This window comes from Xiphophorus maculatus, chromosome 2, assembly GCF_002775205.1.
Source record: "Xiphophorus maculatus strain JP 163 A chromosome 2, X_maculatus-5.0-male, whole genome shotgun sequence".
Lineage (NCBI taxonomy): Eukaryota > Metazoa > Chordata > Actinopteri > Cyprinodontiformes > Poeciliidae > Xiphophorus > Xiphophorus maculatus.
The window spans coordinates 28,723,462-28,741,239 of NC_036444.1; the positions used below are offsets into that span (position 1 = coordinate 28,723,462).

Here is a 17,778-nt window from a genome sequence, read left to right on the forward strand (position 1 = left end):
TGATCTGACCGTCGAATTTAAGATCTGGTAGCTGAAACGAATCTGAACGGGAGCCGAGCGACACATGTCTGCTTCTGCTGCGGACGCTGTCTCTTTAAAAAACGTCCCCTACAGCTCCCATAAACAAGCCGGCAGCTGTGATTCAATTTGTATGCTAATGAGGGATGACTTGTACAGAGCTGTGTAACTTGGGGGGATAATTCAATTATGTGGCTGTTTATATGGAAAGAGAAACTTCAGATCAAGTCGTCTGGGGTAACTGTGGAAACAAATGACGCAGTGGGATCGAAATCTCAAAACAGCAGCCTGTGAGGGGAATTAAATCTAGCATGTTTATTCTTACGTGTTTAATTTAAGGATAAACTGCAGTTTTGCGGCAAATTATATTGTTTGAAAAATAAACACAAGTCCTCCAGCCCACAGAAGGTTTTCCGTGAGCTCTGCTCCACGCATGATTCACATTATTCAGGTAAACAAGGTGAAGGTGTAGGTCAGGGCCGTGCACAGACATTTTGAGGGGCGGGGGCTCAAGTGCAAAAAAAAAAAAAAAGAAAGGGCACGGTACTTTGAAAGACACGTGGAGTTGCCAGCAGATTTTTAATTTCACGCTCACAAGAAATTAAAAACTTTAAATATAAAGTATTCATAACTTTAAAGTTATCTGTCATTAAAAAAAAAAAAAGAAAAGCCACACTGTGAAAACAAAACAGTTGAGAACAATTTGATGAATTTGAAACAGAAAACCTTCTCATACCTGCATTTGCTTTCATGTTCAGGGTAGGCAAAGTATAGGTGTTGGCTTCAGCCTATTCCTTTTCTGGTAAATTATTGTGTTGTAAAAAAAAAATTATGTTTTATTTTATCGATTGTTATCCCAATGTTATTATTATTTTGTGATTTTGTAAATTTACCAAAATAAAGCTAATGTGAATGTACAAGTAATAGTGAACGCAACTACAAAGCAACCAATCCTGTAGGGCGCAGTGACACGACCGCCTGGAAACATTTTTTATCTTTTTTTTTTTCTTTTTTTAACGTAATTCTTAGAATTAATAAAATGACAAAGTTATTATGGATTGATGAAAAGGTAAAACTGTTACAAAAATAATGTGGAGCACTGGTAATATAAGCCCAGAAATACTGCCACGGACCACATGCAATACATTGTTAAAAAAATAAATAGCACAATTTCAAAAGGGCACTTTTTCTTTTCTCCAGAGAAAAAAGAACAGCTGCTCCTGCACCATCTAGTGACCGTAGTACCCGGCGGCTTATATTTGATCTTGATTGACAGAACTGCAGTATAGCTTGGGAAAAAAAAGAGGTGTTTTCTAACACAGAGCTCAGAAAGTACAAAAATAATTCAACACTGTGTGCGACAGCAATTCCAGTCCAAGCATAAATCATGATGTTCCAGAGCAGAGCTGCCTGGAAGAGGGTCGAGTCAGACGAACGCGTGACCCTGTTTCTTTCAGGTAATGCTTCATTCCGCGCGGCTGCTACTGGTTCCCATCATCTCTACAACAGTCTGAAGCTCGCCGAGAGATGTCTTAGCAACACGTCCCGTAGACGTCGTCGCTCATCACCGCATGACGACAGCTCAGCTCGGCACGTCCTTTATTTCAACCTCAGCCTTTCAGCGCCGTCACTGCAGAGTCTGCAGACCGAACTCTCTGACCCGGAGTGTCTCATGATTTCCAGTTTCACTGTCAAAAGTCTGAAGACATCTGCAAAGATCATGTTGTTGCGTTTATTCGTGTCTCTTTGCCCCGCAGTTTCTCCTTCCCTGAAAACCAGGACGGTGGGTGTTTAGGAGGGTTAGTCAGCTTTTTGCAGATTGTTGGCGTTTTAAAAAGTTAAAGGGTTACCACTGATCTCATCAATAAGGATCACCAAAATAACTGTGGAAAAAACTGACTGGCAACTAAATGAAGAGTTTGATGCCCGTAATGTAAATAATACATTCCTTAAGATTTCTTTTGAAAGGTTAGGATCTCAAAGGATGCCTCAGACCAACTTCAAACTTTTCTCTGTCTCACAAGAGATTTAATTCTTATTTGATTACCTTAACGACATTCGTAAAATGTAAAATGTACTACAAATTAAATTTATTATTATTATTATTTTTATTAGTCTTTATCATTTTGTCAGAAGCAGGTATTCTAGTTTAATTAAAATGAAATTAAATAAAAATGTGCTATCATTAATTCTGAGCTTAATTGCATATTTAACATGTTATACTCACATCTGCATCTATATCTGGATGTCATAAATCAGTTAAATTGGACATTAAATCACTTAATGATTGAGGATGAGGATTTCACCCCCCCAACTGTCCATGTGTTTTAAGAAACATTATTAACAAAGAGAAGAAATCCTTACACATGATACATCCCTCAATTGGTGTAAAACAAATATTTCGTCACCAGATTTTCCATTTCACAAGTGCTTTGTTCATGATTAATGAAAATGAAAAGAAAAGTGAGCTTTCAAAACGTGATAATCCAACTTCAAAGGACATTTCAGATTTCAAGTTGCCACATAAAGTTATATTGTTCTTCAAAAAAAAAAAAAAAAGCAACTTAAAATTTCATTCTCCTTTAGTTTAACCTCACGGATGATGAAATCCCGTTGAGGTTTTTTGAACTATTCCACACTTGTTCCTTGCTGTAGTTTTAGTCATTTCCCTTTCCTCAAACTCCATTCCCAATCTGTCTTAAATAGTTTGTTTGATTGGGGGGGTGGGGGGGGTGGGGGGGAGAAAACCCCTCAGTTTGTTCTGCGGTGATGTGTTTTCCAGGACTTAATATCACTTATCAATCCACGGTATCGGTATTATTTCCTGGGACACGTTTGAATTTGAAATCTGCTCATTTAAAAACCCTCAACCCTGCACACCCTCACACCCGATATATCCTGAATATGTACCAGATTGGGGAAGCTTGAGTTCAACAGAGCATGGAAGAAACCCTTTTGTAAATTTCTTATTTATTTGAAAGGAAAGGAATTAAAATGCATCTCGTCATTTGCAAAAGCTCTACAACTTAGAAACATCATGTATCATATGGACCGATGCTAAAAAAAAAAAAAAATAAAGTACAAATACAACAAAAATTGTTCACCAATTAGCCAATATTTCTTATTTTCTCCTCATAGTGCGCTATGCAGATGCTCAGTCTGCACTGACGAAGGTTCGCTAACCTTCGGCGTGTTGAAGGCTTAATGTAGCTCCCACATTAGGACAGTTAGACCTGTCTTGTATTTAGTTGGGTTGGTGATTATCTGACAGCTTGTGGTTACTCGCAGTCAAGCCGTCGTAGGGAAAAAGTAAAAAACCGACACAAGATATGAAGTTTCTTATTCTGACCTTGTTGGTTGCCATTGAATGTTATTTTTGACTGATGGGAAGGTTTTACCATTCAGTCTCACAATTTTCAGTGGAGGTCCCGAGGGATTCATGAGACTGTATGGGGATCAGAATATGGACCCCGACTGGGACCGAATGGTACTTTACCCTGGAACTACATTTGCAACTAAACCAGACAAACATAAACTCGAGTTAAATGTATTTTTTAAATTTTTTGGAAAATTTTGTATGCTCAGACAATTTTACATCAAAAGTGAATTCATTGTGTCAAAGGTTGCACTGTCAGCCTGTCATCGTGGTCTTGTAACTTTATAGCCCACATGTGTCAAACTCAAGACCCGTGGGCCAAATCCGGCCCACTGTGGGTTTTTTATGTGGCCCTCTAGATTCTAGACTAAACACAAAGTGTGCTTAAATATTATGTTATCAATCAAATTAATGCAGTTTTTATCCTTTTACTGCCAAATTATATCAATCAGTCCCTCCATTTTCTTTAGCGTTATCGTGGAAATTCACGCAAAATCAACAAATCCCAGCACTTTTCTGAGCTAATAACTGGGAGTTTATTGCAGATTTTTCTCAAAAATGGTCAGAAACGTTCTTATTTGTATTAAACAGCTGCCTCAACCCTAACTGATGTCAGATTATAGTCCATGATCTGTACAGCGAGTAATAAAAAGTCAAATTTACCATCATAAATAAGTGCAAATATTTCCAAATTAGTACTACCACAAACACTTTTTATTGCAAAAAAAAATAAAAAATCATAGTATCCTGGAGGGACTGAAAAGACGTTCAATAATATTATTTAATTTTAAGAATTCATTGATATTTTAACAGTTTGTGATCAGGTTTTATCAATACGTTCTGGCACAACCGGCCCTTTAAGAGCGTTCACGATCTTGATTTGGCCCAAAACGAAAATAAGTTTGACACCCCTGGTATAGATATTCCCTTCTCACTCTCTATTTTTGCCATTCTTTAATTATCATCGCCTGCTGTATTATCATGCAGAAGGATACATTTATCACACACCATTTAAAGTGACACGTATGCCTCGAAGACCGTATCTGGAAGAGTGCTTCTGTACTTGTTTCCTCAAAAATTAAGTAAACTAAACTTCACAGATTTTTTCCCCCCTAATTAATCTCTCGACTTCCACCTATAAAATGGAGCTGAAGCATGTGTTTATAACGTTTATGCGTATAAGTGTTTATTTGGTTCACCGAGCGATACTAAGGGAATATCCATGCCAACTATTATTATACATGTCCTAAATGCAGTGTTTATAGTTCCCTATGCATTTTCAGCGTTCCTACAGTCTCTCTCTATATTAGAGCTTCGATTTTACACTCTGAGCTCTTTAAGCCTGGATGAATCATTTCACAGCTATTAGATTTCAGAGCAACAGCATTAAAATGCAAATGCAACACATTCAATCAGCTGCCGAGTTCATTACTAACCTGACGACGAGGCCATGAGGAATTATCCCTCGTGTGACCATTAAACAACTTTTAACTAATTACCATAAAGCTCCTGCGAAAGAAGGTGTGACATACACAACATTGTGAATCTGTGAAACATTCCTCTGGTTAGAATGTGAATACCACTAGATCGAAACTGCTCTTCAAGCATGCGTTAGAATAAAAACACTGAAAATACTTGCATAAACAGCTACACGAGATAAGCAACAAACATTTTACTTTTTAATATGTTACAAAGAAACACCTGTCGGGTTTCACATTTTCCTCAGAGTGCACGAAACCTCTCGGCAAATTACTGGAAAGGTTACAGTTTATGAAACCGCAGCCGTAACCCATGCCCATTCCCAAGGACCCCAACCTCATTACCACCGTCACGTTTTGCAGCCGCTGCAGTGGAAGCATTTCCAAAATGTCAGCCGATTTGATGAGGTGCTTTACCATGTTCTCATGTGAAAAAACGACAACAGAACAGCTCCTCTTCGTGAGGAATTTGTGAGTCTTGCTCCCTCAAAAATGTGTCAGGGATGTATTAGTTTAGACAGTTATTTGGCTGGAATTACATATTTTCACACTCTGGCGACTAGAAAACTGCAAGACTTACATTCAAGAGTGTGCAGACAACCTCGCCATGGTTGGACAACCAATTTTTAGGCTTCCTGCACATAACTGCATGGCTAAACTTGGTCACCCTTCAATTCTAGTCAGTAAAGAAGATGTGTTAAACAATAAAAAAAAAGACGTTAAAAGGAAAGGATCACCTGATGGGGGCAGAAATCAGCAGTATGACTTTCATGTCTCCTGGATTTCTTCTGCACCTGCAGAGCTGCGAGAAAGATAATTGGTTCCAGCAGACAAAGTGACAAGCGGAACCCGAGCGTCTTGTTCGCACAATGACTTACTGTATCTTCAGCTTCTTAACCTGTTTATCTCTTTTTTCTTTTCGCTTAACTTTCAAAGAGAGTTTTCAGAGACAAAAAGAGATCAAACCGGGACAAAACTTCTGGCCTCCAACGACGCAGATCGAGTTTTTGGGTTACCCAACACGTATCTTCAGCATTGTTCAATTTTATGAGAATCACATTTTTAGAGCGGGGTCTTTGATTTTTCTTTCAAGGTGAATAAATATTTAATGCTGCCCTCAGAGCAATGCAACGTGATTTAAGGGTGGATTTCAGGGGAATTTACTGTTGCGCTCATCTTCTCTCTGTGACATCAGAGGTAGCTGGTTTTTGGCGTGTGATCTAAATAGTATTACTGGAAAGAATCTCAAAGATTTCAGTGTTTCAGTGTGTGTTGCATAGTTTGGTATAACTTAGTGATAACAAAAATCTGTAGCCTACTTCTTTAAGGCTGAGAATGGGTTTTTACCGCTTAGTTTTATGTCTAATGCCATGACATCATATTGATGTAATTCATGCACTCTTGCACTGTGTACTAAGGCCAGATTAATGTGACTCATTTTATTTTATTTGTTTTTGTTTTTAGAAAAATACAAGTTCTCTGATAGTTTAAGCCATTCTAGACGAGGGACTGTTCTAAAAAGAAAAACAGGGCAGGTCTTTTAAGACTTTAAGCCTATAACAATGTTCTCAAATGGAATTCAATTAAATATTTTTTCATGCAAGAATAAAAGACATAACAATATTTATTTATGTCAGCTGTTAATACATTTGCTGAGCTTAACAACGTGATTTGTTGATATGCCAAAAGTAGTCAATCTTTGAAAGAATGACACCACCTTGTGGTAAACGTCTGCTATTACACAACAAAGTCTTCAATGGGTTGTAAACCAACCTTTCTAAATTAAATCGAAGTCTCCCATTGGTTAATCGGAGTTGTAACGCCCCCTACTTATCTCTGATTGGTTCCTTGAAACTAACAGTGGAAGCACGTTTATGTGAGCATATTTTCGTTAGCTCGATAATAGTAACTGAAATTCGACAATCAACAGGTTAGTAACTTTGGTCTAATGTTGTTATTACAATTAACACTTCGTAAACTATTGGACATTTTTGCATTTAAGGCGTATATACGTGTTATTATATAATATTGTAAACGGTTTTTAGCGACTTCTAGTTAGCATTTAGTTAGCAGTGTTTCGGTTTTTGAACTTATATTCTCTTTAGAATACTTTTCTACCGAATGAGCAAAAAGAAGCCGTTCCCTGGTGCTGCAGTTCCCCAGTCGCAGTCAAATCTCTGCTGTTCTGCGCCTCACCGCAAACTCGTTTTAAATGTGGCGGTTTGCATCATTAGTGAAGTGACGACGTGGGAGGCGCAACATTTAATCCTCAATATGATGTTAAGTACGACTTCACAAACGACAATGGTGAATAATGTTTATTTTTAAGCTGACTTTAGATGAGAATTCGAATGCTTTTTGTGTGTTAGCTCTGGCTAGTTCGCTACGAGCGCCTCGTACCAATATTTTTATACAGTATGTTGCCATGGTAACAACCACGAAGCCATAACGATAACTGCGGCCAGCGCTGACATTAGCTAACGTGTTTTCATTTTAAACGCTTCGGAATACAAACACTAACGGCATCTTAACGTTTGCTTATTTTTTTTTTTTTTAATTATTATTATTATTAAACTCATTTGTTGTCGTTACGGACTGTTAGAGGACACCGTGTCGGGAGATGAACTGCAGTTAGCACCTCTGAAACCTGTCGTTAGCATGGCTGGTATGTTGTTGTTTTTTTCTGTCACCCAACACCGTCTTCCAGTAATGAGATACTACACCTAACGGGCATCGTGGCCTCTTTACATGGGAGTCGATTACCAGGCTATAAAGGCACAGAAGCTACTTCGCCTTAAATTCGCGCGTGGGAACCAGCATTAGCTTTATCATCAAGGCAAACCAAAAAAAAAAAAAACCGGCTCGCGGCACTTGTAATCGGCTTTTCTGCGTCTTATTTTTAGGGATGGGAAAGACGCCTGTGGTGACCCCTCAGCAGCTAACGAGAGGAAGGTAGTGACGGTTACGGAGCGAGGTTGAACTGCCGTATGCAATGAAGAAGTTATTGAGCTTTACTAAGAAAAAGAAGAGCTGTGGCACCTCAGACAATGTCAGTGCACTTTCTGATGGCTACGACTTGAAAGACAAGGATCTGGGGAAGATTCACAAGGCTGTCTTCCAGGGTGATTTGGCCAAGGTGAAGCCGCTGGCTAAGAAGAGTGATATCAATCAACTTGACAAGGAGAACAGGTAATCCTCACAAGTATCCTGTAAAGCATAACCGTGCATGAGATGTCTGGTAGATTAAAGTAAAGCTAAATTCTTTGTGCCTTTTGCCAGTCTGTACTGTCCTCATCCGGCCTGTCTAGTGTGCTTTTTATATAAAGCTTGCAGCACTAAGTAAATTATACATGTACCCCAAGATTTTTATGTGGAAAACAACTGTTAGGATGACCTGTTAATGTAATACAGAGCATATGAGATCATTTTTTGATTTAGATCTTCAAAAAAAATTATGAATCAGGTACAAAGGTTCCCTGGCCTCTAGTTAATTCCCACTTCCCATTTAATTTCTAAGCTATACGAGCAGCAGAAAATTTAAAAACAGTAAGATTATCTTCATTTTTGCGTCAATGCATAGTTTTAATTGAACTAAAAGGAGCAGTTTGATTTTTTTTTTTTTTTTTAAGTTTTGATGAATAAGGGAATAAAATCATCCGATTCAGATCCCTGGTTAATTAATTAATTAATTAGTCTCTTTTTATGACTTTCTAAAGATTCTAAAAAGGGTTTGTACAAATGTTTGATATTTGCATGATTCTGAACTCTTCTTCCCTGTAACAGAACTCCACTTCATATTGCGTGTGCTACCGGTCATGATGAAGTGGTTCAGTTCCTCGTTGATAGCAAAGCCAAACTTAACCTGCGTGACAATCAAAACAGATCCGCCCTAATGAAGGTAATCCTGCACGATGACACTCCGAGAGACCGTCAATCCTGTTTTTGGTGTTGAATAATTGGATTTATTTATTGCACCCCCTGCTGAATATGCGTAAAAAGCCTTAAAGTAAAATGATCTTTTGCATAATCTGATACTCTTTCTTTCATTGTTTTTAGGGCAGTTTTTGTGTCTCTGGTGCTTTAACTGCAGTAACATGAACTCAAATTAAATGTTGGGTATCTCTATACGAGATTACGCTACTGCACTACAAGATCAATTCATTATTGAGGCTTTTTATACCTTGTCAGTTGAATATGACATTTTGCCACCTACTGTGTCATTACTAGCTATTGTTTCAGACCTCAATTCTTAATGTATGTTACATTTTTTTTTGTTTGGTTAACAGGCAGTAGAGGGCCAGCATGAGCGCTGTGTGGCCATAATGCTGGAAAATCACGCCGATCCAAATCTTGCGGACGTCAACGGCAATACGGCCCTCCATCTAGCAGCGAACATCCCCTCCATTCCCACAGCGACACGTCTGTTGCAGCATGGGGCGGAAATTAACGCACAAAACAAGGTGACTGCCGTATGAGTTCATGGTTTCTGTCAAAAACGAGTATTTTTTTCAGAAAAGTGTTTTAGTTAAACAAAGTGCTACTTCCATTTTGTCAATGTCGTTTGATCTGTGATCCAGGAGGGGTTCGCCCCATTGACCGTTGCGATCCGTGAAGACCGTATTGAAATGGCCGAGTTTCTCCTGAAAGAGACAGCTGATGTGAATTGTCTTGACCACGAACAAAGGCCAGTATGGAACGAGAAACCATTCGCCAGTCATGATTGTCGACGGTAGTACGTGTCGAACTGTTGAAAGCTCTTCTGCTGACTCTGATTTCACTTTCAGGTCCCCTTTGATGCTAGCTGCCAGCAGCGGTCAACACAGTATGGTAAAGCTTCTCTTGCAGTTCGACCCAGACATCACCCTTCAGGACAAAAAAGGGTGGACAGCTGATGACTATGCACAAAAAAATGGCCATCATAGGTAAGGTCAACTCAAAAATGAATGCTTATTCAAATGCTCTTTCTGTAATTTAAGGCTGCAACAAACAATTATTTTTAGTTATCTGTTAATCTGTCGATTATTCTGACGATTAATTGGTTAATGTGATGAAAATATTTGCACTTTGTACAGATTTTTCATTTAATCACTGAATCCTTTACAATGTACAGTACTGGAAATGCATCAGAAGAGGAAAATAAACAAATATTCACTTCCTTTTGTATCATAAAATAAAAATTTGACTGCCTAATATGCAATAACAAAGGATTACTCTGGTGAATTTGAACGTAATGAAACTAAAACTAAAACTGTGAGGAGTTTTGGGTTAAACATATTTACAGACAAAGGTGTCTTCATCTTATATGCAAAATGAATACATGTTTGAATAAAATGAGTAGAGTTTTAGCTTTATTGCTACTTTAAACATGTTTGGGTTTTTTTTTATCAAATGGCTTTTACTTTGAGTCTGTGTACTCCACTTAACGAGTAATTGATTAATAAATTAGTTGACGATTCAACAATTGCTTCATCACAATTAATCCGATTAACTGTTTCAGTTTTATGGTATTTACACAAAAAACTGTATTAAAAGTGGGTTTTTTGTCACATTTATTAACATCGTAAAACAAAAACAACCTTTGCAAATAAACTTTGATTAACAAAATTCACCGACTCAGTTTCACAGGCCACACTCAGGCCTGAGCACTGACCTTTCTGACAATATGAAATTTGCTAAAAGAGCTATAAAAAACACCCCAAACAAACACATCAAGCAACATCTGATGCGATTGCAGCATTTGAGCCAAGGACTTAAAAGACTAAGCCATCTTCTAAAGAAGACTGGTTCTGTTTTGGGGACTGATCTGGAATATCTGGAGATGATTGGACAAAAAATACAATTAATCTTTAGTCAGAGGATCCTTTAAAACTGCTGTAATACAGATTGCAACCTTTCTGCGCACATCCATCAGCATCTACAACAACTTTGTAAAGAAAGCCGGATAATATAAAATATAAAAAGGGATGAATTGAAGTAATTTTTTTGCATTGAACTGAATCATAAAAAACGCATAAGGAAAGAAAGTCAGCAAAAAACACATTGGGAACTTTTACTAAGTGACTTTGGGCCAAATGTCCACAACAATGTAAAAGACTTACTGCAAATATAATTTTTATGCCAAGAGTGGCCCAAGCTGTTTTTAGGTTTAGCGTGCAGCTACTTTTCCACTTTGTTCCATGTTCTTTTCCCTTCATAAAATAAATGACATTTTAAAATGGACTTGTTATTATCCCAAGTGTAACAAAAAAAAGTAAAAGCAGGAGAAACCTGTGGGTACAGATACACTTTCACAGCACTGGGTGTGGTTTTATAGTCTCTGAGCAACACCAAAACTAACAGTAATCTATTTTTTCATGCTTGGTATGAGCAGCGTGGCATTTTGAGTTTCTTCCCCCTCCCCCTTCTTTTTCAGTTGTTGCCTCCTAATCACAGAGTATGGTACCAAGAGGACACACAGGGCCTCAGTATCACGGCCAGGTCCATACAAGAAGAAAAGACCACCGAGCATTCCCTTCCATGATCCTGAACCAGGCTTTTCTTTGGGAGGACCAGCCACTGATAAAGGTGGTACACATTTATTTTAGTTAGATAGTGAATAAGTAAGTTTGACAGACTCCCTGTATGACTGACTGATCATTTTATTTATTCCTCACGCATAACCTCTTGACTGGATCTAGAGCTTGGGACAAATGAAGCAGGGGGAGGTACTATGCTTAGATGAACTTTGTTAGCAGAATTAGTTTGCTTTCCATTGTAACGGCCGATTAAGATCGGGCTCCTTCACACATGGTACTAAATACAGAGCTAAGCATGTTGGCTCGCTTTCAGTCTCTAGATGTGAGTCAATAAGTAAAGTGTCAAGGAGGCTGATTGTATTTGGAAAAACCCCCAAAACTTTTTACATTTGTATTTGCAAGAAAAAATCTAGTACATTTTTTTCATTTCACTACTTTTATTATGTAGTTCTGTGTGTTGGTCTGTGTATTATTTTAATTTTAAAATCATAGTTAAAGTTGACAAAATGTGAAAAGTTTTCAAGGTATACGAACTTCTATAGGGCGCCTTAAATGCTTTGAATCTCTTCCACATGTCGGAGGAATGTCTTGGTAAAGTTTCTTTAGATAATACGTTAACAAAAACGTATTTCTCCCTTGTTGCAGATTTAGAAGACAATTCATTGTCAGAGTCAGTCAGTCGGTAAGCAGAGTTCTTTTGTTGCATTCAACAATTCCATTTTGCGACTTGATTTTCCTGATTGTAATCGTTCTTCCTTCCTTAGAGCTTCTAAAAGTGCTAATGATGAATGGCCCTCAACAGAAGATGATGATGACTCCTCTGCGGGAAAGGTTGGCGAGGCTTATATTTGACACACAGCAGCCTTATTTATTTATTTTTTTGAGTCTAACTTCCATGTAATGTTTTTGAACTTTAGAAACCACTTAAAGTGAACCTAAGCCGAATTTTGGCATCTAAAATGGGAGAAGGTACCAAGAATCTTTTAGTCATTTGTTACTAATTATAGTAGTTTGTGACTGTATTCTGTTATCCCCGCTTGCCCCATAGCTCCTGTTCTACCCGACACTTCCCTGAGTGACGCAGAATCAGAGCCACTAAGAAAAACTAGTGTCCCAGTAGATTCCTCTACAGTTCCCATCCTTTCCAAATCACTTCTTCATATCTCCAGAAAGGTAAAACTGTAGTAGTAAAGCTTTACTGTGTGCTTTTTTGTAACAGCTTTCCATTCTTTTTTTTTTTTTTCCCAAATGCCAAAACACAAGGAGAGAATTCAGCTGAAAGGGGGAAAGGAAAACACTCGGAGCAAAATTTAAGTGCTAATAATTCGCAGGAGGAAGGTTCTGATGGAGAGGACTGTGGAGAAGAAGTAGAGGAAGAATATGAGGAGGAGGAGGAAGAAGACGAAGATGATGAGGAGGAAGAGGATGATAGTGAACAAAGCGATGAAGAAGAAGAAGATGGATCTGAGGAGGAAAATCACAAACAGAACTGCTCTGCAACTGATATCAGAGCTGATACTCAAAACACTCCCCACAGTAAATCCTCTCTGAATGCTGGGATTCCTGCTACAGTCAAACATGAGATCAGCAAAGCAGAGACGGAAAGCGCAGACGTCAACAGTCCTGACGGTGCAAAAACCTCTGCAATGCCAGCAACATTAGACATAGCAGGTGATTGCATCGTGTCTGCCATTAGAGTGGAATCGAAGCTGTCTGATGAAGAAGAGAGCGTTGCTAAGGAATGTATGAGGTCATCAGACCAAACATTTAATTCAAATCAAATATCAACAGAAGTCCCAATCCCACCCAAAATGGCTCAGTCACCCTGTAAAGTTAAAGAAGTGGAGTCAGACAGAGAGACGGAAAATGATGATAAGGATTCCTTGAGCGACGAGACAAATGGTGTCGACAAAGTTTGGAATGACAGTGACAACGAGGAAGAAAATGAAGCAGAGGGAATTGGTGGAAGCACTTTGATCACTTGTCCGGGGAAGCTGTTAGCCGACGTCGGAAAGAATGTCAAGTCTGACGTGGAAGACGACGCTTCGTCAAGCAGGGAACCTGTTGAGGAAGGTAGACGTAAGTCCTCATGGGGCTCTTCAGTAGAAGGAAGTGATGTCGACATACCCAAAGAGAGCGAGGCAAACATTGAGGTTCTTCAACAAGAAAATGATGCCCAACCTCCAGATATGCAGCTGGAAGAGAAGGAGGGGCAGCCTGCTACTTCATGGGATTCTTCAACACAATGTGTTTTACCAGAGCGAGTTATTGATGACCCGGGTTTACCAAGTTCTCCTCAGGCCAAAAACAAACCAATTGTAGCAACTGCAGTGGAATCAGATTGGGATTCATCTGAAGTCGATAACCAAAATGACACTGTTGCTCAATCTGAAGTTACATCACTATATTTAAATGAAGCAGACAATGAGACGAAAGAAATGCACAAACGCTCCTTGCAAGAAAAAGAACAAGGCAGTATTGAGAAAGAATCCAATGACCCCTCCCCTGTGGTATCGGTAGCACTTGAGTGTGAAGACGCAAAAGGCCCAATACTCTGTGATGATGGCCAGCCAACAGGATCTGCTTCACTAAAGGAAGAAAAGTCAGATTCCGAAAATGAGGAAGAGAACAGTAGCAGTTGGGATGATGATTATGAAGAGGAAAGTGATGAGTCAGACAAGGAAGAAGCAGAAAAAGCAAAAACAGACAACATTCAAATTGAAGACGATACAGAAGAGATTCCATATTCCTACATCGACGGAAATTATGAAGCTCAAGATGAAGCCAAAGCTCAGGAAGAAACGCTGGTCGTCGATGAAAATCAGAGTAAAGATGTTGAGTCAAGTGAGGATTCTGAAAGCAGGCATCAAAAACTCCAGTATGACTTTGCCAGCGCTACAGTCAAACTGCTTGATGTTGGAGATGATTCTGCTGGCTTATGTGAAAAGTCAGTTGATGAAGGTGAAGCTAGACTAACATCGTATGCTCCGCTTGAAACTGAAACTGCAAGTGTTGCCAGAAGAGAGTCTTATGACGAAGATCCGAGAGGGGAAATGGTCTTTTCCAATTCACCCATCAAGGATGATGATACTAGTGGACAACACCAACTTTCAGAGGTCTCTGGTGAAGCATTACCACAGACTGACATTGATGATGTGGACCTAAGCTCACCCGATCGATCTGAGAACATGAGCCTGAGATGGCACGAGCTAAAAAGCACTGACGAGCCTGGTATTCAGGTAAAACAGGGATGTTTGGTTATTGGGTGTCTAATAGGATGGTTTGTATTCACATTACTTCTGCCAAGACCTTCAATAGTCGGCTAAGTTTGCAAAGCCTAATTATTGGTTTGTACCTATTTGTTTAATAATTGTGAACTCAAATGTCAATGAAATGGGATTTTAAATACATTATCTTTTTTTCCTTAGGCACAAAATTTTACTGAAGATGAAAAAGACAATGACAGAAAAGAACAGGATGAAAAAGACTCAGCGAATGCTGAAAATAAATCTCAAGACAGTGGGGACGTCCGTGATGGAGTTCCGACTGTTCCCAAAGTAGAAGTTGGTAAAGATAAAAAAAGAGGTATGAATACTAACATGGAACTACTTGGAGAATTCTTAACGGTCGATGTAACCAAAACGTTCAACTCGGATGTCAAACTTGATTGACTTTCAAGTCCAAGTAAATTAGTTATTTAGAATTTAACAGGAAAAATTAATTTAGAGGAAGCTAAGTTCGCTAAATGTTTGCTGAAGTCTGCCCACCACTGCTTATCATGAATATATTTGTTTTTTGCTTAAGAAGAGTCGTGACTTTTTTTTATACCATAGATTCTCAGTGTTCATGTTTTGCCAACTGACAGTATTGTTGCAATTGTTACAGCGTTCTATTCAATCCATGGGAGCCTCAGTACATATCATATCTGAAATGTGATTAAATGCAGCAATTGTGTGCTTTGCGGCTATTAAAATCACTGTTCTTGATGTAATTATTTAAAAAAGCCCTGTACTAATTAATTAAAATTTCTATGTAGACTTCCGGTTAGAACTGGGTCTGAAGAAAGGAGAAGGAGACGAGAGTTCATGGGACTCCGAGGTATAAACAAATATGTTGCTAAACTGCTCCTGAGCAGATGAATGTCCTTGTTTTTGTCGGTCTTAAGTATTCAAATTTATTTGTAAATTTCAGTCAAACTCTGAACTTTCCAACGTACCGCATAAGGAAGAGCCAAATCTGCATAGCCCAAATAAAGAGGGAGCAGCTCCTGTGGAAGATTCACTCAAAGAAAGTAAATGTATACTTTTATTATTTTTCACTTTATTGATGGTTTCAGTGGGGGTTTTTTTGCTTCTAGATGCAACCAAGTCATTCCAGGCAACATTCCATGCAGCAGAAAATGTGTGACTTTACCTATTTATTGTTACAGAAACTTGCACTTTAATGAACGGCATTTATCCTTCTGTTTGTCTAGTGTCCGAATCTTTAAAAGTTGTAAATGCAGAATGTAAAGTGTGTCCCTTTGAACAAAACCGTCCCAACAGTTTGTTACTTTTCTTTTTGTAGACGTGTTTTACATTCCTTCTTTTTTAAGAGGGGAAGGAGGGAGTAGGATGGCAGACATAGAACCTCGCAAGAATGTAGGCATGCCACAAGGCAGCCAGGGAGAGGGTACGCCTGTCTTCACTCCCTGCTAATCAGAAAACTCACCATCACGTCATTGTCGCATAAGGGGATGCATGTAGCATTCACTGTACCTGCTTGATCCTGTCAACTGGCTATAAAGTGCAAGGCACTCTAAGTATTTTCAGAGCTTAGAGTGCCTTGCAGAAGAAACGTAAAGTACAAAAGTTCAGAACTTGGGGAACTTTTGAACTTTTTTGCCTTTTGTTACATTACAAGAACAACCTTCGTTGGATTTTATTGGGATTTTGCATGGCAGACCAGCACGAAATGTATTGTTTTTCATTTTTTACAGCACAATTTTAAACCTACAAACACAAAGCTTGAGTCCGGGGAGGAGGGTTGCCTTCCAGTAGAGCATCAAGCCAGAGTTACAATAGAAGGATTTATTTCAAAGCATGTTCACGTGTTAGAAAGGCCTGTTCAAAATCTAGACCTAAAACCAACTGAGAATCTGATCCAGAACTTGAAAATGGATGTTCAGAGACACTGTAAGCCACTATGACTGAGTGAGATATTTTGCAAATGATTAAGGGTAAAAATTACAATCTTAGGATAAGGCAGAGACACACCCTGAAAGATTTGCAACTGTAATCGTAAGTGCCTAAACATAGGTTTGAAGTATCAGGGATATTAAAATGGTCACACTAACAAAGCTGTTAAGGTCACTACTGGGACCCCAGCAGTCGCTGACACTACCCTCCATTTGTTTGAATCCAGACACGTCACCTAACAATCCCAACATATGAATTTGCTTTTGGCCACACATTTCCAAGTGTGAATGACGGTAAAATAACCCAGAGAGACGAACCCACGCCACTTTAGGTGAAAGATGAAACCTGTGCTCACCTCCTCTGTTTAATGTTGTTTCATTTAAGACAGACATAGATAGTAACTTTCACTCTTGTCTTCAACCACTTGTCTGCCTTGACGGCCCCATTAGTGACCACTACTAATCTGATTGTTTGTGCTGAAACTTATTAGCCTCATACTTTCAAGCCATGTTTAGAACTGAAGAAGCTGACTGGATGAGAAATGAAACATTTTTATGAAAAAGTAGAAGACGTCCGACTGCCTCTACTTAAGCAGCTACAGAATTCCCAATAAAATACACTGAAGTTTGTGGCTTTTAAGGTAAAAAATAACCAAACAAAAAAAACGAAATATGAGGTAACTGCAGACAGTTGTAGGTGGCTTGTTTTAAAGAAATGTTGTGATTCAAACTCTACTAATCTCGACCATCGCTGAAGTTGTGTTCCATTCAAATACATCAGTTTGCATGGCGATGCAGAAACATGCTAACCTCCAGCTCATTTGCATGGGAATGCTTCTAACGGTATCCTAACTGCCTGCATCATCTGGATTTTCTGGATGCTTCCTGGAGAACTCCTTAGTAGTCAATTCAAATCACATCCCGTCTTTTTCAGCTGGAAGTGACAGTAAGGACAATCACAGGGAGCTTCCAAAGGAAGACAATCTTGTACAGGAAAAGGTACATTTAACAGACTGAGACACAGAGCCTAATTGATGTATGCTACAATTACAGAGCTGTGTCTTTTATTTTAAATAGAAAGAAAGTTCTAAAGCGCTCAGTGTTTTGAGCAGCCACAAAGGAAATGTCAACATAATGGACGAGCTTGGTGTCGGCGATGTAGATGATCTTGAAGGTAAGGGGGGGTTTTTTGTCCAATGAAAGACTTTTAGTCTA

General features: G+C 38.8%; 1 protein-coding gene across 4 annotated transcripts in view; it reads left to right on the top strand.

Annotated features, from left to right (window-relative positions):
- Positions 1 to 6,722: 6,722 nt before the first annotated feature.
- LOC102220106 (ankyrin repeat domain-containing protein 26-like) overlaps positions 6,723 to 17,778 on the top strand; it is a 33,231-nt gene continuing 22,175 nt past the window's right edge. Inside the window, exons 1-18 of one of the 4 annotated variants that reach the window (XM_023346881.1) lie at positions 6,723 to 6,802; positions 7,776 to 8,061; positions 8,656 to 8,770; positions 9,159 to 9,332; positions 9,450 to 9,556; positions 9,657 to 9,794; positions 11,285 to 11,436; positions 11,550 to 11,576; positions 12,033 to 12,069; positions 12,152 to 12,218; positions 12,305 to 12,356; positions 12,436 to 12,560; positions 14,816 to 14,972; positions 15,424 to 15,485; positions 15,579 to 15,678; positions 15,954 to 16,058; positions 17,498 to 17,562; positions 17,641 to 17,737. In XM_023346881.1, the coding sequence (XP_023202649.1) occupies positions 7,865 to 8,061; positions 8,656 to 8,770; positions 9,159 to 9,332; positions 9,450 to 9,556; positions 9,657 to 9,794; positions 11,285 to 11,436; positions 11,550 to 11,576; positions 12,033 to 12,069; positions 12,152 to 12,218; positions 12,305 to 12,356; positions 12,436 to 12,560; positions 14,816 to 14,972; positions 15,424 to 15,485; positions 15,579 to 15,678; positions 15,954 to 16,058; positions 17,498 to 17,562; positions 17,641 to 17,737 (1,777 nt within the window). In that variant the 5' untranslated portion in view covers positions 6,723 to 6,802; positions 7,776 to 7,864. Of the gene's footprint in view, positions 6,803 to 7,101; positions 7,180 to 7,311; positions 7,538 to 7,775; positions 8,062 to 8,655; positions 8,771 to 9,158; positions 9,333 to 9,449; positions 9,557 to 9,656; positions 9,795 to 11,284; positions 11,437 to 11,549; positions 11,577 to 12,032; positions 12,070 to 12,151; positions 12,219 to 12,304; positions 12,357 to 12,435; positions 12,561 to 14,815; positions 14,973 to 15,423; positions 15,486 to 15,578; positions 15,679 to 15,953; positions 16,059 to 17,497; positions 17,563 to 17,640; positions 17,738 to 17,778 lie in introns of those variants that run through there. The other 3 variants (XM_023346893.1, XM_023346886.1, XM_023346903.1) reach the window with 3 other exon arrangements.